The sequence below is a fragment of the Primulina eburnea genome, chromosome 4, assembly GCF_022965805.1.
Source record: "Primulina eburnea isolate SZY01 chromosome 4, ASM2296580v1, whole genome shotgun sequence".
NCBI classification, from domain to species: Eukaryota; Viridiplantae; Streptophyta; class Magnoliopsida; order Lamiales; family Gesneriaceae; genus Primulina; species Primulina eburnea.
Window position 1 is genome coordinate 36,589,521 of NC_133104.1, and position 21,437 is coordinate 36,610,957.

At 33.4% G+C, this 21,437-nt stretch overlaps 1 protein-coding gene across 3 annotated transcripts; it reads right to left on the reverse strand.

Moving 5' to 3' along the window:
- Window positions 1-7,357: 7,357 nt before the first annotated feature.
- Window positions 7,358-21,048, reverse strand: LOC140831048 (ethanolamine-phosphate cytidylyltransferase-like). 3 transcript variants are annotated; one of them, XM_073194758.1, is made up of 12 exons: window positions 20,762-21,048; window positions 19,953-20,096; window positions 19,443-19,760; window positions 18,639-18,874; window positions 18,135-18,316; window positions 17,443-17,514; window positions 17,050-17,117; window positions 15,809-15,929; window positions 8,060-8,125; window positions 7,856-7,978; window positions 7,666-7,757; window positions 7,358-7,575 (listed from the first exon to the last, which is right to left on the reverse strand). In XM_073194758.1, the coding sequence occupies exons 3-11, from the start codon at window positions 19,733-19,735 to the stop codon at window positions 7,686-7,688; spliced, it is 1,233 nt and encodes a 410-aa protein (XP_073050859.1). In that variant the 5' UTR covers window positions 19,736-19,760; window positions 19,953-20,096; window positions 20,762-21,048; the 3' UTR covers window positions 7,358-7,575; window positions 7,666-7,685. The 3 variants fall into 3 exon arrangements, with proteins under 3 accessions (XP_073050859.1, XP_073050861.1, XP_073050858.1); XM_073194760.1 differs by lacking the exon at window positions 19,953-20,096 and having other exon boundaries at window positions 19,443-19,755; XM_073194757.1 differs by lacking the exon at window positions 19,953-20,096.
- Between the last annotated feature and the right edge of the window lie 389 nt (window positions 21,049-21,437).

Sequence of the window (21,437 nt, forward strand, 5' to 3'; positions counted from 1 at the left end):
TAAAAAAAAATCAACTTACTCGAGTAAAACTGACAATGACTGTAAAAATTTTGTTAGAAAATTTGTAACGTGGGAATCATAATTAATTTATATACTTTAAATCTTTGAAAAGAAAAAAGGTGCACATATACACCCAGATATACAAAAAAGTATATATCAATGAAATGAGATGAGATGAGTTGATCTGATCTATATCTAGAATAAAAAATTAATATTTTTAGTTTAAAAATAATATTTTTCGTGGATCGGTCATATAGAAAATTTACGTCACAAAAAGTAACATACCGTGCTAAATTTAATTAAATAGATTGTATTTTTTAAATATTGTTATTGATTTGATTCTATTTTATTTTATTTTTCAGTTCATAAAACAATCAACTTAGTTAATCAGGGCCAAAAGAAAAGGAAAAGGAGAAGGAAGTCAAGAAATATTCTAAAATAAGGAAATAGAAAAGAACACGAAATGAAGACAATAATGTTCTTAAAGAGGAAAAAAAGGAGATGGAAAGAAATCAAAAAGATATTGTCTTTTTGACCAAGACGGACTACATAAAAATGTGAATCTCTCGCTTTCATTGGATTGTGCTATCTTCAACTAATATTATATTTTTTGATATCACATAGTCATGTTGTTATTCTTGGAATATGATTGATATTCACAGAAAATCTAGCATAATCAATTTTTTTTTTTTTTTTGGCTTTTAGCAATACAATTAGACAAAAATTTGTGTGAGATGGTCTCACGAGTCGTATTTTGTGAGACGAATCTTTTATTTGGATCATTCATGAAAAATTATTATTTTTTATGCTAAGAGTATACTTTTTATTGTGACTATCGGTAAGGTTGACACGTCTCACAGATAAAGATTCGTGAGACCGTCTCAAAAGAGACCTACTCATACAATTATGCATCTTTATGTAACACACATCCCTCTATTCAAAATTATTTATATTTATTTACCATAGAGGAAAGATATTTTTTTAAAAAAATAAGGAAATAGAGGTATTACTTAGGAGAATTGGAGAATTAATTTAGAATTTTGTATTGAATTTCTACCATTTAATAATTTATTTATTAAATGTGGAGATGGTGAGATGTGGAGTTCCGAACCTCACACCATTAATATACTTAAAATAAGGGAGCAAATTTAAAATTTAATATATTCATTTAAATCATGTCCAATTTAATTTTAAAATAATGCTGACAACATATCTTCTGAAATAAGGATGTAAAAATAATATAACCCTTTCATAGAAAACGCGCGTCTACAACAAAAACGATACAATAATGAATAATATAATAATATTAACACACAAAAATAACATGCCACGACAAATAATCACATAAGAAAAATTTCTAGGATCACAACCCGTGGACATAATGCATAAGTAAATCTTAGACATACTCATAATCCACAAAAGAAGATCATAATAGGAAGCATGACAAAAACCTAGGATCCGGACATCTCAGTCTAACATTTCTATTATCATTTACTCATGCTACTCTCTTGTAACTCTTATCATGTACCTCTTATTGTCGCACCCACACACAAAACAAGACAATAAGAGGAAAATCGGATTATATAAAACCCAATATGAAGGACAACAATAAAGAAAACATGGAAAGATAGAAATATCTACTGAGTAGACACACAATGTAATGCATGATTTAAAATCTGGGTGATCAACGAATCTGTATTAATCTCTATAAATCGTAGGGTGCCTAATCTCTAGGGAGGTATGTGCTCCATCACAGGTCTTACTGGCACCAACCTTTCGGGATGGTTCTGTGTGACACGGCTCTCCCAAACTATGGTACACCTATAGGGTATGTCATCCCACAATGACCAAATCTCTAATACTAGTGGTCTCCTTATAGCCCCATACTTCCTCTAATCTTAGGCCAACCAGCTGTGTTATGTTGATGATATCCTGTTCATTAGAAATTATGTTATTTCAATAAACTAAAGTATGGTCAGCTGGTAAATTTTTCATGATTGATATGGATGGAGCATCATATGTATTGGAACACAAATCTATAATGATAGATCCAAGAGGATGTTGGGGTCCACCCAATCCACATATAACAATATCATAGTGAAGAGGTTCTTTACGGAAGAATACGAGAGGACATCTACCATGTGTCATGATGTCACTCTATCAAAGTCAATGTGCCCCAAGAATGAAGAGGAGATAGATATTGACACGTGTGTCCTATGCATTAGCCATTAGTAATATTATGTATGGTAAGATATACACATGACCTGATATAGCATATGGTCTGAGTTTCATGATCAGATATCGGGCGAACCCTAGTCCAATGCATTGGAAAGATGTGAAAATATTCTTAAGTACTTGAAAAAAGCTATGAATGTTTTTGTGGTTTATGAGGGTGGAGATTAAAATTGAAAGGATACATTGATTCTAGCTTCCAATCAGACGCGAGTGATTTGAAATCGACCTCTATATAAGGTAGAGTTCCAAGGACACCACGAAGAATTCCAACGCTGAGGCGGAATACATCACAACATCGGCTGCTATGATGGAAAATGTTAGGATGAATTTTTTCCAAGAGTTGCGTATTATTCCCAATGGAATTGATTCAGTCTCGGTATACTGCGACTACACTGGTATCATTACTCAAGCAAAGGAACCAATGTCTCATCAATGATCGAAACATATAATGAAAAAGTTCAACATAACCTAATAGATTGTGAGAAGAGTAGAAATAATGGTCTAAAGAGTCGTCATTGCAGATAACATAGCTTATCCACTTACGAATCCTTACCAGGATGGTTATTTGAGAAACATCCAGAAGCAATGAGTTTGAAACTCATGAGTAGTTGGCTTTATGACAATTGAGATATTGTTAGAGTAGGTGCGCCTCAAGTCAATTTTTTGCTAGGGTTTCATTGACTCTATGTAAAAATTATCTTTGTTTTAATATGATTTACATTATTTTAGCAAAAGCTTTGTCTGTTTACCCATGCACGCTGTATAGATAAATACCTTGAATATATTACAGTACATAAAAGATGATATCGTACGTTTGATGGATGTCATGACAAATGTTTTTAATTTCTTTATACTCTAAACATGTTCCAAGTTGAATGAGCCATCTGAAAGGAGGATAAAGGTTATCCAAGTTCGAGACTACATTTGTGATAATGTGTTCCATGTTTCATTGATAAGGACACATAGATGTTCAAACATACAGACGGATACTCATAGGACAAGTTCATCAAACTACACTCACTTGGACTTTCCAAGTGGTGACAATTTTTGAGTGGAAAATTTTTTGGTAATGTTTGTACATCATTAATCTTTATGATCCCAATACAACATTGAAGCTCTATATACTAGTGCTATGTGTTGACTCGTTTACTAACTCCATGAGTGCCATAAATTCACGAGATTGAGTGTAATTACAAAATTTATAGGAGCCAATACATTATATTCGAGGATTCACCACTCACATACGGTGGTGGATATCCTCTATGATCTGAAGAGATGTTAGTGCATAGATTCTCTGGCCAAAATGTGTGCTTTAAGAAAATTTGTTCCCTAGTGGCACGCGCGATGAAACTATGTATGTTTTAAGATGCTTTGCATGGTTATGTAAAAATGGTTGTAGATTCTATTGAGATGTATGTTATGAAAAGATGTACTGTAAGCTAACCATAATCAATTGGTTCTTGCGGATACTATCAATGATATCTAGATAATAATGGGGTTGTACTATTAGACACTCTTATCCTGATTCAATTGTTAGAATCAGAAATGATTTATTATATTATTATGATCAACGAGTTAATGCATAGAATGAGGCATATTAGTGTGAGCCTGAATAAAAGACAAGCATTGTCCTGAATCACAAAGAGTTCAGACTCAAGGCTAGCCTGTATCCCTAAACCATTGAGGGTCATACATGTATTGATTTTCCAATTTTCATTAAGATATTCAAATTCAAGGAGTTGAATTTGTAGATAAGAGTTTGATAGGATCAAACATTTTAAGCTTATAAAAAAGTTTATAAGCGTCTTTAATTTTTAGAAGTTATTAGATAGAGAACCATTGCTAAAAATTGAGGGGAGAATGAAACTGCCAAATAAGATTGAAAGTGATCCAAAAATTGGAATTCACATTTATAAAAGTTCAGTGGGTCGAAAAGTCAAACAATGTATCATAATAAGGAGCTATTTATAATCGTCACATCGGTGAAAGTGAATCATCGATCGAGATTATGATAATGAATCAAAGTTTGGTTATAATACTTGTAGAGAGTTTTGATGAGCTTGGAGATTCCAAGTCTTAGTCAAACTTGGACTACGACTCCCACTTGAAATTGGAGTCCATTAATAGCAAATATAAAAGCTAAGTGAGCCTATTATGTTGATGTATCGTTTTCTCATGACCAAGATACATCAGAAGGCTTAAAAAATTATTTTGACATGCAAAACTATGCTTGGACTCTCATATGGTTTAATCACAACAATAGGGTGTTTGTAAAATTTTTACCTCCAAAAGATAAACGCTTGATAATGGCTCCAACTATTCCGAAATTATCAAAGACAACTCTTCAAGGTAGAGTTCATGAACCACGAATTTGAACACCTTCTTGTGCCTTTTGAAAATTTCCTTGAAAACTTTTAAATAATCTCGTCTATCAAGTCCACCATTGATAATAAATTTCATCTCCTAGTTTACATCAGAAAAACTATAAGGTCCTAGAAGAAATTATTCGATATTTTGAAATAATTAGAATTCATTTTTAATAGGTATTTAAAAATTTTGGTATGTCTTATTTATGGGGAGGTCATACCAAAATTTTTTCAAACCCTAAGGCCTATTTTTAAGTATTTTAAGTATTTTTCCGCAGTAGATTAAATTAAACCATTATTGTTTTATAATTAATTATAATTATAATAAGTGAGCCTCACAAAAACTAGAAAACATTCAACGATGAAATAAGAAAATAATAACCCCATGATAGATTATAAATAAAATATTGCTTAATAAGCAATACCATTCAAAAATTTATGATGAAGCGTGAATCCCTATTAGATAGGAGGGAGGCTTCGACTTCTAGGTTGAGAAAGAGGAGAGAATTTTCTTGTATAACAAGTCTCTTGTGGAGGTTTGTCAATTATAAAATACGGAATTGAAGACTTGGTCGTGCACTAGCCTTTTAATAATTAGTTAGAGGGCTTCGGTTAGATGGGCTTAATCGTTGAAGGACTCTTTCTAGGTTTGGATTTTCCAAGCTCATGATCCTTGTCCATGTCGTAGTGACGTCTTTATAATCTTAATCGATGATCTGACATCACTGATGTGACTAGTTTAAATAGCTCTTTATTATAATGCAAAGTCTTTTTTTTTTTTCAAAAAAAAAAATTGATTTTAATTATAAAGCTATTAATAGCTGTATATGCATATAAAATCCTTTATAAGATAAAAATGTTTGATCGCATCAAATTTCAGTCATCAAATTCAACTCTTGAATTCGACAATCTGAACGGGAACAGATAAACCAGTGCTTGTATGACTTTCAATGGTTAAGTTATATAACTAGATGTGGTTTCACAATTCTGTGTGATTCAAAACAACATTTTTTTCTACATATTCATGCTTACCCTAATTAACCTCATCTATGCATCAACACATTGATCATAAGAATGTCACAACTCATTTCTAATTACATCTATAAAGGTAAGAGAGTTTAGTAGCATTTCCTCATGATTTTTTAGGTATCACTGATAGTTCCTATAAGAACCAATCGACTATAGTCAATGTATAGTATAATCATTTCATCTCAAATATCTCAATCGAATATATAACTATTGGTACATCGAGATTAATTCGTTAACGATATGATATATCTATGAGTAACCATAATGACATCGAATGTACAATTAATAAACCACTTTACCGTGAAGCGAATCTCATGGTTTATTGGTTTTCAAATTAATAAAACAAATGATTTGATTAAAAAAATTCAGACCAAACAAATTTTATAAATATATAATATTTTTAATTATATATATAAGTATTTGTTACCTCATGGATGGGCCCATCACATCAAGCCCAAACTCTCGGCCCATCCCTAACCCAGTGGAGGGGCCCATGAGAGGCCCATGTATTATCCTATAAAATATAAGGTTTGAGTGTATGATTTATTCATTCAATATATTCTTTTTTAGCAGCACCCTTAGCTGCCCTCCACTTATATCCCCAGTCTCTGACTTGAGAGTCGGAGCGGCTACACCGGGACACCCTCCTGGCCCCTTCTAACGGTCTTATTCGTGATTTTAGGCTCAGAGTAATTTCAAAACCTGTGTCTGGACAAGTGACACTTGCAGGAATCAAACCCTAAATCTTCATTGAGTATCAGTATTAATTGATTTTTAGTTTATAGCGTATCATTAGTATTATGAAGAATTGGTAATAGGTGTTATTTTTTAAATTTTGGAGTTTTTATTTATTTAAAATGAGTTGAATATTTAAAAAATGAAGTTGAATGTACAAGGAACGTAAATATCTCTCCTTTTAAGTGTATAGCATATGATGGTAAAAAAATGAACTACTTCATAGAGAGAATTTATATTTTAGTAGACAAATTTGTGATTTCAATATTTTACATTATAATATTATTTGTGAGACGGTCTCACGTGTCGTATTTTGTGAGACGTATCTCTTATTTGAGTCATCCATGAAAAAGTATTACTTTTTATGTTAATAGTATTACTTTTTATGTTAAGAGTATTAATTTTTATTATGAATTTCGGTAGAATTGACTCGTCTCATAGATATTCGTGAGACCGTCTCACAAAAGACCTACTCTTATCATAAAAATGAAATGAAAGTACAGTAGGACACTCTAATAACACAATCAGAGGCATCTACAGACTATAGTCTACAACGGTTTCACCTATTCAAAGGGTCCTTTGCCAGTTCACATGAAATGTTCGACGCAAGAAAAAAATGATGAAATTAAGTGTTATAATTAATTATATCGTGTTAACGTTTTCGTCGAGTGTTAGATTAAGCAATGAACAACCATCCGATCAACCACACTAAACACATGTTAGATTAATTATCGTATTTGTTAAATAATATTGTTCATCAGTAAATATGTGTGTGTGTGTGTGTGTGTTGTATGTTTAAATCATAAATCTTAAAATTTTAACGCATGAATGAAATCAGGGAGACTGAAATGATTAAAGTTTGATATAAAAAAGAACACAAAACACAGGAAAATTTATGAATTATATTTAACAAAGAAAGTCTAAACTGTCCTAGCCTTTCTTTCCTAGTCTTCTCCCAAAAAGAAAACAAAAAAGGCAAATTAACCCAACAATTAAACTCACAGTTTCCCTTGCATACTTCTTCGAATGATGATGAGTTTAAGCTACCGCATCATACGCTTATATTTAATGATTAAAATTACTTGTTCTACAACTTCTAAGGCTCCAACCAAGCCAGAAACAAATAAAGAAAATTTAACAACTGCAAAAACTATCTTGAATATCTGTAGAGATCGCAGCAGATAGCACCAACTACCAAGTAACCGGCAACCTAAAAAGGGTAAAATTAGATCCATAAGGGCCAGAACCACCTACAAAATTTACCGGATGGTGGCAGAAACAGATGGTTTAATGTGTTTACCTCCAATATTCTCTAGTCAATTAATCACCCGAAACATAGGATTTATCTTCATAATACCTTCTTTCACTTTCGGCCTTTTTCTCATTTCGTCTCTGCGTAATAACAAGCCAGCTTCTTGTCACGTGAATTTGTTAAAGAATCACATTTCATAGAAATTTTTCATCTCTCAAAACAATGCCAGAAACAAAACCTGGTATGCCTCATGATTTGATACAATCCTCTTGATTATTGTGCTAGTGGTAATGTCCAGAGGACTTTCCAAGAGCTTGAAAATACCTAGGCTGATTGGAACAGAATAAGGATTCCTCTTCTCCTATAAAATCAGCAACCATAAACAACTTTTGGTAACTAACATTATACCTCCAGAGATCAATAGACTCCAATAAAACCATACCTTCTGAAAATCATTATCCTCTGCCACGGTTCCATGCACAACCAAAGAAATATTGAAGGTTGTTATCTACAGTAACAAGAATATCGAATGAGATTCAAACTGAAAATCGTGCATGCCATGGAACATTCGTCATCTGGATTTGATTACACTACCCATTTTAACCCCTCCCAGCCTTTCCTACACACAACATTTTTGGGGGTAAAAAATAAAAAAAAAAGAACAAACATCCTTTGTACATGTACAAAACTTTGACATGGATTCATGGTAACCACAATTGGTGGAAGTGGTTAAACATTTCATTTTCTTTCACGAAGCACATTTAATGACATGAAAACAAAAGCATCAGAAAACTAGAACTTTGTACAGCAAAACATTAAGCTAGGTTGACAACATTCTATGAGATAACTTTTACTTAACCATTCACAATTTTGTAATGCCCTGACACCCATAGTTAAAGGCGCTAAGTGCACCAAGACGCAAAGGGATCTTGGAGCCTGAAGAGCAAGGCGAGACGCACACCTTGTCAAAGCAAATCGCACTATTAATTTTAAAAAAACATATTTATATACTATATCATTATATGACAAAAATACTGTTATTGAAATAATTAAGCTTTCCAGTGCGAAAATTCATCAATAAAAATGGTTCTTTGTTTGTTTGATGATTTGGAGACCCTTTGTTGTCGTCGTGGCGCTGTTTCTTCAGGATGCTTGCTGTTGTTGGGGCTTTGATCGTTGATGCCCATGCTGAGGGCCTTCCGGAGTACTACATTTACCTTGTGCATATTCTGAAGTTCTTTACCTCGTAAATATTCTGAGGGCCTTTTCCGGAGTACTATTTTAGGAACAATGGGACCTCATAGTGCTTAGTTTGAAGCGCTAACTACAAAGTTTTCCCCGAGCTAAGTCTTTTATTTCTTTTGCAGGGAGGTTCTGCGGTTCTTCTGCCGGGACCTTGTAGCGGTAAAAAGGTAGAAAGTCAAACCGCTAGAGAAGTAACCTGTCTTTTCTTTGAGCTTTGTTACTTTTGTTAGAAGCGTGCACTAGGCTTAGTTATACTCTTGTAGGTGCATGTTTAGGGTTAAATTTTGTTCAAGTATGTAGTTAGTACGCTTATAGTGGTAAGACATACATGTTCATGTTAGCCTAAGAAAAATAATCATTAGTTTTGAAGCCCACAAGTACGAATTATATCGTTGTTTTATATCAATTATTTGTCGTACTCGTGTTCAATTGGCTTTTATTCGTCCAATTGTCGCATTTATTTGGTTCATTTTTATCATGTGCAACCAGGGGCGGAGTCAGGATTCATAAGTACCTGGGGCTGTCTCCATCATGTGTTAGACATTAATAAGTTCAGTTAAAATCGAACCAAATTTTCTAAAATCGAATTAACGGAACTTTTTTTCGACAAACCGAACCGATCGAACTTTGCTACGAAAACCTAGCAAACCAAAAAAAAAAAAATCTATTATTTCGGTCAGTAAAACAATTAACCGAAATTTTAGAATTTTTTTTAAAATAATCATGTTTTAAATAAAAAGTTACAATATAAAATTTATATTAAATAAATTTAAAATTTATATATTAAAAAAATATTTTTAAATTTAGTTTGTTAGGTTAACCGAAGTTTTATCTTAAAAACTGAAATCGAACCGAAATAACCTATATTTTAAAAAATTTAAACCGAACTTCTAAATAAATTGAATGTCGGACCAAATGTTTGCTATTTTACCAAAAGCTATAGCTGGTGGTAATGGTACAACTCAAATATTTTAAATCGCACAGTAGCTCAAGTGTCATGTTTCGATTACTCTACCTAGTAGGGACAATTCTTGCACCTCAACACCAAACCAAATTTTCAAATTAATTCATTTTATTTTGGTTGAAACCGATATTTTGTTCACTCATAGACTGTAATCGATGTTTTCCCATTATTTGTTGATATATGCTCTTTTGGTGTAAAATAACTAAACAGTTTTTATTTTCTTCATTCTTTGAGTTACTTAACTAGAAAAATTCAATATTCCCAAAATTTTACAACAAAGAATTAATTTCATACTTATTCAATTTTTGGTTATTATAAATAGAAAAATCACAAAACAAGCCCAATAATAATTGTACATCAATAATCATCAAACATTACAACCAATTGATTATCATTCCAAGTTCTTCAACAATAGATTTTTAGAGTGAAATTTCAAACTCGAAAATTCATATACATCATAAGATAATATTATTGCAACTTGAATAATCACAACTAAATATTCAATATAATTTTAGAGTCATTTAATTTTTATTTAAAAGTTGCATAATTTCAAAACATACGACAATAAACCAACTAATACACAGTAATGAAATATGATTTGTGGAGTTGTTTTATTTGTAATTTTTAAACATGAAACTAAAAAAATAAAACTGATAAAAATTTTATTCTATTTTTAATATGGGCGGAAAAAAATTAAAATTTAAAAATACTAACTTAAAAAAAAAATTGGTGGGGCTGGAGCCCACCCTAGCCCAAGGGGGGCGGGCTAGGGTGGCTCCGCCCCTGTGTGCAACGTAGATAGCATATTGGAAAAGAGATGAATATGAAGAAAAGTCAATAAAGAGAATGACACATAAATTCACTCTCGAGATTATACCGCTGAAATTGGAGGATAAAAAGTGATCAAGAATCGAAGCACAGTCCCACATATAGGGTTGTGAATGCCATGTTTAGAGAAGAAAACTAACATGCAAATTAAGAAGCCAACAAAGAAGCAAACACGGCGTCAGATGCATGGTTAGTGTGAACGGTGTCGTGCGTTGTGGCCAGATGATGCGATGTATGATAGAGTAAAAAATTGAGGCAAAAATAAAGTAAGAAAAACGGCACGTGCAATGAGCTGTGTGAAGGAACTTATTCCTTTCATAATATGCTGCCGAAGCAAGAAGGAGCCAAGAAGCAGTGCACAGTGCCGTGCAGCGGTGCAGGTGCTCATGGTTGATTTCAAAATAAGATGCAACGAACAACGCAAGCCTTTGTGCTTGAACTGTGATTCTTGAAAATTAAAGTATTGTATGAAGCACGAACATGAATAAACGAAAAGAACGACCGCGTGAATGCAAGTTAACAGTCTAAACAATTTGAAGCAGTAGTCCGTGCAATGCTTGTGTGAGGACCGTCTATCATGCAAGTTTTGATGGAAAGAACTATTAGTGGTATGCGGCATCGCGTAGCCCTCCTTGTCCAAACTGTGAGTCGTACGCACATTGAGATATTAAAGAACGAATAAAACACAAAGAAAGGAGCAAGGCAATGGCTATGGGCAGCAAGAAACGCCAAAGAACTGAAAAAGAAGACAAGCACAAAATCATGTTCAATTTGGGGGACAAGACCATGTATTGCACGAGATTTCATGTGAATAACTAACAAACATACATATGGTTGTATGAAGGTAGGTGACAAAGTCGCTTGGTAGCACAGACTAGTGGACTTTAACACTTAGTTGATACTTTAAAGTTTAAATTTAATTTGTTTTGTTTAATTTTTATTAGGTTAATAACTGCTATCTTCATTCAATTAATTTAGTTTATATTAAAGTAAATAATTTATAACCTAGTAATTAGGTAATAATCCATATGAGGACGATTTGGACTCAATCCACCTATAATATAACTTGATTTAGTGCACTCGCTAATAATCCAATTGAATCGACAGTCATATGCCCAGTTTCTATTACAAGTAGTTTGCAGCAGCAATAGCTTTCCTTAAGCCTCATAAGTCTTGAACTAGCTCAGTAAAAACATTGTGAGCTTTGCATGATAGATAGATGTTCTGAATTAATTATGACATAATCACATGACATCAGGAAATCTGCAACAAACCTTGATATCTGTTGCAGACCTCTTTGTCGCGCCTTGCTTTTCTATGACATGGTGGCACCAAATACCAATGGTCTGCCAACTCATCATACGAGCTATGGTGCTATGATACCTTTGTTCACCATGAATAGATGTGAACAACCAACTATCACTGCGAGTTAGAGTACGACACATCTACTAAGGCTCCGTATAGTTTGACTGAGGATGATTTGACCTTCCTCATGCTTGATATGCCTAAAACTATGATGATATTTTATGACCTTCAGATGCTTGTTCTCTCTTGCATTCACGCACGGCCGTTCATTCTAATTAAGTATTATTATGTTTTCTTACTTTTCTGTTAATGTCTATATACAATTGCTCAGTTTCAATGAGACAAGCGTGAATCGTGAGAACCACAACAAAAAGCCGGAGACTGAGGCAATGATGTTTGAGGTTTTAAGCTTGATTAGTGTAGCCTTTGGCGTCAACTATTTTCCTAAATATTTTGTAATGAATGTACCTCTTTACTGTATCTGTAATGTATAATATATCTGTTTGTTAACGAGATCTTATGTTACTGAAATTATGACTACCTTACTAGATTTAGGAACGGATAGTTGTTAAAAATATGACTTGAAAGTTAAACCACAAAAAGCAAGCAATGATTGGAATACAACCGTGCAAGGAGTGCTGGCACAGGACCGAGTCACTCAAGAAGATGGCATTTTGCACCACGAGGTTCTTCCTTCAAGACGACTGGGTTGAGATCTTCGTCTAGTTTGAGTGGACCATTGAGAATATGCATGGATGATAGGCAAAAATTTTGTGTAACCACAAGGGAGACATCATACTATTAACCAGTGCTAAAGAGTTGTTGGAGCCTATTTTAACCGTGGAGGGCAACGCTCTATGATTGGAGATTGCCCCCAACCCAAGACTTTCGCACAAGGAAGAGAACTACCGAAACTATCACGAAGATCGGCGGGGAAGCACTTATTTCTACACAAGTATATATGGCTCAAGGGATTTCCAAGCAACCGCAAGCTTAAGGACAAGTCTACGTACTCCTCATGAGCAAGCTAATGATGTCGAAGGAGATATAGTAGAAGGGACGGGACAAGATGAATTAAGAGAGGTGAAAATGAACTTTCTAAAAATAACCATTATCAAAAAATCAAAAGAATATATATAAATATAGTAACTGGCGTAGATTCACAAGATAATTAAAATTACTACATTGCCCATATATTCAAACAAAAAGTGATTATACAAAACAGTCCTAATTTAATGAAAATAAAAATAAAAATAAAAGCTATTTTTTTATTAAAAAAAATTAGCTAATAATAGGATATCAAGGTACAAAACCAAAGTTTTCAGTGCTTCATCCATAAAATGTTTCACAAAAATCAAGTTAATGAAAATTGACAAATAATGTTTTAATCATTGTAATCTAGTTAGTGATTCGAAAAATGAAGTAACAAAATAGATATTAAATAATTGTTTATTAATTACTTATCATGTTTTACTGGTTTTAAATTTTGATAATTTTGATCGATGTTAATTGCAACTTCAAATTGATCAATAATTGAGATGATAAAAGTTTGAGAAAACTCTTTTTAATGTATACCGGTAACTAAATACTTTTCATAAAATTTATTTAATTTCAATAATGGCTTAAGTTTAATATTCAAAAAATTAAAATATAAGCATCATAAAAATTCAAAGGTAGTTCAGCGGAGGAAATAAGAGAAATAGAGGAATTTGGTGAAATTGAATACATGCAATCCAGTGTATCACCAATCAACCACAGATCCTATTCGCAGAGAAAAATGATGGGACAATGAAGTTGTGCATTGATTACCATCAAACCGTCAAGGCGACAATAAAGACAAATGCCCAAAGCCTTGGGTCAATGACCTGTTCAACCAACTGCAAGAGACATCCATGTATTCAAAGACTGACTTACGACTAGTTATTGATCCAAACGATGACCTGCTCAACCAACTGCAAGGGACATCCATATATTCAAAGAGATCCGAGAGTAATGCCTTTCGGCTTATCCTATGGACTAGCAATTTTCAAATACCTGATGAAGGGCACTGCCAAGAGAATATCTAGATTAATTTTATGTGGTCTTCATTAATGAGATTCTTATTCATTCCAAGATATGGCGGGAACATGCAAAACATTGGCTTTGCAGAGACTCGGAGAGTATTAGCCATACACGAAGCTGAGAAAATGCATATTTTGGTTCCACTATATAACGTTTCTAGGCACTTTCCAAATATCATATAGGAGAAAGTGTAATACGGGGATTGCTAATAACCCCACATGAAAAAATGGTCTATTAACTCCAGTGTTTTCAGAAATCTCGGAATTTCAAACCGGTAGTATACGTAATTAACCCTATCATGTATAAAGGAATCTCAGCAAAAAGCAAGTCATAGTAAATTGGAAATGACCCACGTATGTACAAAAGATACAAAGATTCCCAATGACCCACGTATGTACATACAATGATTCCCAGGGATGCCTATACCACTAGCTGCTAAGTTTTGCTCAAGCTAAATGGATTATTACCTATGTCACTCCCAAGCCAAACAAGCAATATGGCAAGACGAGAAGGTACACATCCTTACTATCAATATTTTCTATAGAATATCCAAGGAAATTTAATCCACATTTAGGTCATGCTTGGTAGTTGCGAATGAGGTTGATATGGAATGGGCATTCCTAACTCATTCCTTCTACACATGCTTGGTATGCCATGGCAGTCCCATGGCAATGGTCGTTCCTATTCCCATTTTCATTCATTAGTCATTCCATCCTTTTAAGATTGGTGTAGCTATTCTCACTCCCTATTCTTCTATTTTTACAAATTTTTACAAAATTGTTCTTTTTCTTCTATTTATTTTAACATATCTAAGCTTTAGCTTATTGTCGTTTTAATGATATTATAATTATAATAAATAACAAGAATAATAATCATTAATCAGTTTCATAATTTTAAATTGATGATAATTTATAATGATTATAATAATACTAATTAATAATAACAGTGATAATAAAAAATAATAATAATAATTTAATCATGGTAATAATAATAATAAATAAATATAAACAATAAAATAAAGAATAATAATAAATAGAACATTAATATTTATCATTTAATAACAAAAATAACTAATTAATAAAAATAATAAATAGAAGACAACTATTTATCGTTTAATGACAAAAAATCTTTAAATATAATAATAATAATAATAATAATAATAATAATAATAATAATAATAATAATAATAATAATAATAAGAATCTATATAATATTATTAAAGTAGAAACCCCTATACTAACTAATCTCAAATTAATTTGGTCTCATTATACAACTTTATTGTTGAAACATTTTTTGGTTTTAATAAAATAACTCTTTTTAAAAAACTTTTAATCTTATTTTTAAGGAGAAAAATAGTTTTTCTCACATTAGTTATAGTAGAAAAATATTAAAATACTAACTAATACATATAATTTTATATTTATTTATGACTTTGCACTCACGTGTGTGTGTGAACTTTGAATGCTATTAATTATAATAACTTCTTAAATAACTACTATTTATGTAAAAATAATAATTAAAAAGTGATTTGGTTATTAAGAATAATCGTATTCCATACCAAACATAAGAATGGCATAACCTTATCATTTCACTCTCATCTATATTCTATTCCAAAGTCAATTTTATTCATATCTTATGCTATTCCAACATACCAATCATGGTAGCCTCAATGTTTCCTTTAGAAAGCTCATGTTTTCTTATCAACCTTAAATCAACATTAGACACGAAAGAGTAAAATACTTTCATTTAAAATCACTATTTATCCAGATTATGATGAACCATACTCACCATATCTTTTGAGACCTCCCATGGAGCACCAATTATAACCTCATCTGCATAGCGACAAGCCAAAACACTTAAGCTTCGTTCGTGTAGATTCATAATTGGACGGTGTGCTCCTCTATTTGCACTGCAGAACGTCACAATGGTAATATGTCATATATATCCCTCCAGTTGTATAAGAATAATGACAAGTTTTTTTATATTGCTTCAGCTAATGACCAAAAACGAATACAGTTAAAGTAAATTGGGATTGCTGTGTTTAGCAATCCAGTGTACCATCTGCCTCAAAGCAATATATTCATTAGATTCATAATGCTAAGAAGAGCAATTAATATTCAGAATTTAACTTGAGCAGCTCTCTGAAACACTAAAACATTGAAGAAGTGAACCAAAAACAGGCAGACCAAAGAATGGATATGCTTCCTTCACGTTCCATATTTCTGAAATTCTCCAACATCAAATAAAGCTTAAAAGATTAATATCGCTTTTGTCCAGCATTAGATAAAAAAGGTTGAAGCCAGATGACACTCTCAATCTGCCTCACAAGATACATATCCCCACCACATTTCTAGGCAACAAGTTGGAAGATTATGATGATGATGAGACTAGAGATGCAATCAATGGTAACAAGATCCAGTCCCAATACATCACCTAGTTGGTATTAATGCTAACATGCTGAGAATGAATACATTCTATTGTTTTGAAAAAACAAATCATATCAGGAAAATGAAGAAAAATATACAGAACTCTAAGACAAATGGATCCAATATATATGGAAAAACGTCAGAAGTATGTGTAAAACCTTCAAACATAAAATAGCAACTGCCAAGTTAAACAATTGAAGCTAGCCACTCAAGCGATCATGCTTCTAGAGCAAATGAAGTGTTGTTACAACCGGCAACCTCATATATCCAGAAAGAGAGATTAGGGAAATATTGATGTGAAATGGATCATCAATGTCCTGGAAAAAATTAAGAAATAAACAGGTGCTTTCATAGCAAGGAAATGAAGGTAATTTGGGGAAATCTGATACAAGAAGCTCTCTAAGTAGACAAAACACGATTGGCTAAGTACATTCGTCCTGGAATGTAAGTGTTATAGAATGGCATGATAATATAGCCTTGAGCTATAGCTTTCCCAGTCGTAAGGCACAGAACATGAATTTAGTGAAATACAGGTAGAAAATGACATTCACACGAGGAAAAGGACAATAGGGAAAGGCAAAAATATAAAGCATCTGTTTCCACCTGATAGTTTGGTCGGGATGGATACCAACAAGCAGAAAGTCGCCAAGCCCTCGGGCAAGCCTAAGTATCTGTAAACATGAGCATACAGAGTAAACAAGGAATAACCTTGGTAAGGAAAGCATCACACTTTTATCAGATTTTATTTTATTATACATTACAGTAGACATGAACGGGGGAAATGAAATTTCTAAAAGCATAAACAAGCTCTTTAAGCACATATAAAAAAATGATAACATATTGAAAACATGACAGGAAAGATAAACCAATAGTTGGAAAATAAATAGCCTTAAGTGTCAGCCGCCAAAAACTAACGAGGATGCATGCGCATTTCGCCATTGTTTCCCATAACAAAATCTTTTCAAGTCAACAAAACGAGTTATAACAATCACCCACCTCCACATGTCCAGCATGGAATAGATCAAATGCACCATCTATATAAACTATACGAGCATCTTGTCCAGGCCCCTAAAGAGTCAAAAATCATTAACTTGAGATATTAAGTAACATCATTCAACATTGCAATCAAAGTGGAACTAAATATCATGCAATAAAGCAGAAAGACACATGTTAGCTTACAATCAGGATCTCAACATATCAGTCCGTTAAATGCAAAGCTAGAAATGAACGGCATGCAGCAGGGAATGTAAATGAATGAAGCAAATTTTGTATAAAAATCCACAGTAGAATTATGAGCTATCACTTATGATTTGGGTGAGTTCGGTATTAATATCCGAATAAATTTCCTGATACAATAGGTAAGCTACAGCTTAGTCCATATTGGCTAATGCCATTTAGACTGAAAAGTTTTGCTTTCTTGGAGTTTATACAGGAAAAGACAGTAGGATAAGGAAAATGGCAGCATAAAGTCTCTTTTGATTTTTATGGACAGAGAAAAGCTAGTTGTTGAAGGCAAGAAAGATATTGCTTGCTCTGAAGAAAGAAATTTGAAATTATTTATAGACAACTTCATCAATAGCTAGAGCTACATTTCTTTGGCTAGTTTCCAAAACGATCCTGCAAATGTGTACAGATAGAAACATCATTTTTTGTTTATGCAGAAGACACTCCTTGGTGAATTATAGTACCTTTCCATTTGAAAATTGGACAATCCTGCGAGATGTAGGTAAAAAATGAGATATTCTTGTTCCACTACCAGACCCTCCATCTACAGATTTGTGGCTATGACCGTGGCTGAATTGTCTTTGCAGAGAAGAGTGGTTATGACTGTCACCAGTTGACCTCTCTCTAACACAGAGAAGCATACGACCTATTATGCAAAACCACAAAAAATTACTTTAATTTGTAGAAAATTACATGAGCATCCAGGAGTCGAATGTTAAGTTTTACAATTGACCAAAATATAATGTTACGGGTTTTGTCTCCAAATGCAAGCGCTAAAAGAGCGACTGCTGAAGAAGTGATATCACTGTGTATTTGTTTTTCTTAGAAAACAACTATATAAAATTAGACCACCCCTGTGCTCTTAAGTCCGATATATATATATATATATATATATCAGATTTGCAAATATATTAATGGAATAGTCACATCACATGCCAGTAAATCAATGAGAAGTTGCAAGAACGTACCAACAATGTCAGTACTTGAGACCCCTTCAGTGCGCTTAATCTGTTTATATCGTCCAACCTTCTTGGCAAGGGCATAAGCATCAGTCCCATCTGGAAGAATGCAGGGATCGTCCCCATGGATAATGTAATCAATATTGTACTCATCAAACAGTTTTCTCATGAAATCTTCAGTGATAGCATATGGAGCATCAGGAATAACTTCGTCCACCCATTTCACACCACTTACCATGATCATCCTATGACGAGTAAAATCATAAAAATGCAGGTGTTGGTTAGAACTTAGATACGCTGCAGTGCAGAAGGCTACTTGGGTAGATTGAAGAACAAAAACTATTGGACTGCATTAATGAGCTAACAAAATAAAAGAAGTGGCATAGTGATCTAATTAAGATGAAAAACATGCAGCAATAATGGATGTAGACAACCTTAATTAATTTCTAGTACAAAGCAATCAAGCTACCATGAAGAACAATCAAATGAGTAACGACGAGTAGATCAACAACGTAGCTCGCCAACTATTTATGATTAGTAATGTTTTAAGCTACAGTTAAACCTAAGACCCACAAACCAAGACTTAGACATGGTGTGAGGGTGGAAAGGCGCTACATTATTTGGGTGGTTAGGAACTCAATCCAATCATGACGCAGAGCGAAAATAGAATTGATAGCCAAAGAGCACGCAAGAACCTTGATGTGTATGAAAAGAGGGTAAATATAAGAAAAAATCACCAATTAAATTAAGCAGCCAACGCAGTAAAAGAGTATGGAATGAGAGAAAAGGGAAGAGGGGAATCTGAGCCCATACCTCTCACCAAGAGGCGTGACTGGAGGGCCTTTGTTGGCAATAATTTCAGGATCACTTACAACACCGACAACCAATTGATCGCCGAGGGCTCGAGCCTGACGAAGGGCATTGCAGTGACCATAATGCATCATGTCGAAGCACCCGTCCATATATACCCTTATCGGCCTCTTCTTCCTATTCTTTGGAAGGGCAAAGTTTAAACCCAGCAATGAGACCCCAATTACCAGCCCTCCGATTAGCCAAGATGCCAGAATCCGTGAGTTCAGCTGGACATTCTCTCCCTCATACCCCATTTCTTCACTCCTTCGACGCCCTTCTCTAATAATAACACAATAACCATCGACCAAGCAACAAAGTTGTGAGGCCCGTTATTCTAATTTGAATTTATTAACATGCAGTTACAAATATTTCTGAAAACGAGTTACAAATTCCCTTTGTGCAAACTAACAATTCATACAATTTCAGTTTGCATGCCTTTAGAAATTTACCCATAACTTCACCAAAACTCACCAAATTTTCATTTTTCTAACTTGGTAGGAAACCTAACTCATCCTGGACATTTCATTTGTTCAACACTCGGTGAAATTGATTCATTAACCTTGCCGAAAACAGCCCATAACAGCACCCATATGCAAACAGGGCGGAAGCAATTTCCTATTCCACACATTTTAGTAGAAAATTCAAAACTTTCTCATACTTAATCGAAATCTAGTTATTCCAGTTGGAAATTCAAGCCAACCTAAAGTCCATCAATTTATCTTCACAAAGTGTTGCCAAATACAATCATTTAAACTGGCCTAAATTTGTCTCAGAGAACACAACTTTAATCTTGTATGCTGCGTTTCTTTCAGATTGTATAGTTTGTGGAAAATTGGGTGTATCCCATTCATTGCTAAACAAAATTAAGCGATTTTCGCATCATTTCGAAAATAAAACAATGCTCTACAGCTTTCATTTAAGTCATATTTTCAAATTTATAGCGTACAAAGCCTAGAATTTCGAAAAACATTAAGCACTCTGCACTGCAGCTAGCCCGATTCTCGTTTAGGACAAGTTTCGGTAATATGAGCATATCTCTTTCAGTTTTAAACAAAATGAAGTGAATTGGCGTCAAATCCAAGACAAGACAAAGCGCTACAAGCTTTCTTCAGACCATAAGTTCAAATTCAAAACCTAAAAGTTGCGGTAAAACAAAAAAAGACCCAATATGCACTGTTTCTAACGCTACAGAACATGACTACATGTTTTCAGATACAATTCGAACCATATGCACAAATAAGCTTAGATTCGAATCACAAATCCAACATTTACCCATATACCTTCGAGAATTTCAGGTTTAAGACCGATAACACCACTGGACTTGATCAAAATTCAAGGATTTCGTTGATTCTTGTAGTCATCGAAACCAACTTCGCTTCTTCCTTCCATTTCCTTCACGATTGTCAGCTGCTGAGATTCTTCTAAATCCAGTCGTGCGTGAGTTTTTAAGGCGAAGGAGATTAATTGTTCATTATAGAAGAATCGCAAAAGAACGAGAAGAATCAGGTGTGGGCGATATGGTCTTGGTGTGTGTATGTGGTGTTGTGTGTGTGTAGTGCGGCCTTTTCACTGATTAATTTAAGTCGGTATAAAAAAATAGTCAATTAACTAAGGTAACTCGGGGAAAATTCGTAATATACCGGAAAGGCGTGATATACAGATTTTTAATTGTTAACAGTAAATATTTTAATCAAATAAAATTTATATATAAAAAAGTGAGTTTTTTAACACGTTAAAGTCCGTTCTCAAGTGGGCCAGTAAGCAGGGGTGGAGTCAGAATTATTATTCAGTATAGGCAATAATATACTATAATTAATAAAGAAAAAAAACCGGTTAAACAAAAACCATAAATAATGTGTTTTAAGGTTAGAACACAAGCTACACAAAGCCAAAAACATCAGTTAGTTGATGGAAAACGTCAGAAAAATGACAAAAACATTGCGTACAAAACCAACA

Bases quoted from the DNA above. Each gene is read 5' to 3' on its own strand.
- LOC140831048 (XM_073194760.1), bottom strand. From the start codon at position 19,735: ATGGGGTATGAGGGAGAGAATGTCCAGCTGAACTCACGGATTCTGGCA. The intron at 18,317-18,638 runs GTACGTTCTTGC...TTTGCATAATAG, and splicing joins CTCAAGTACTGACATTGTTG to GTCGTATGCTTCTCTGTGTT. The intron at 17,515-18,134 runs GTACTATAATTC...TTGACTCTTTAG, and splicing joins TCCAATTTTCAAATGGAAAG to GGGCCTGGACAAGATGCTCG.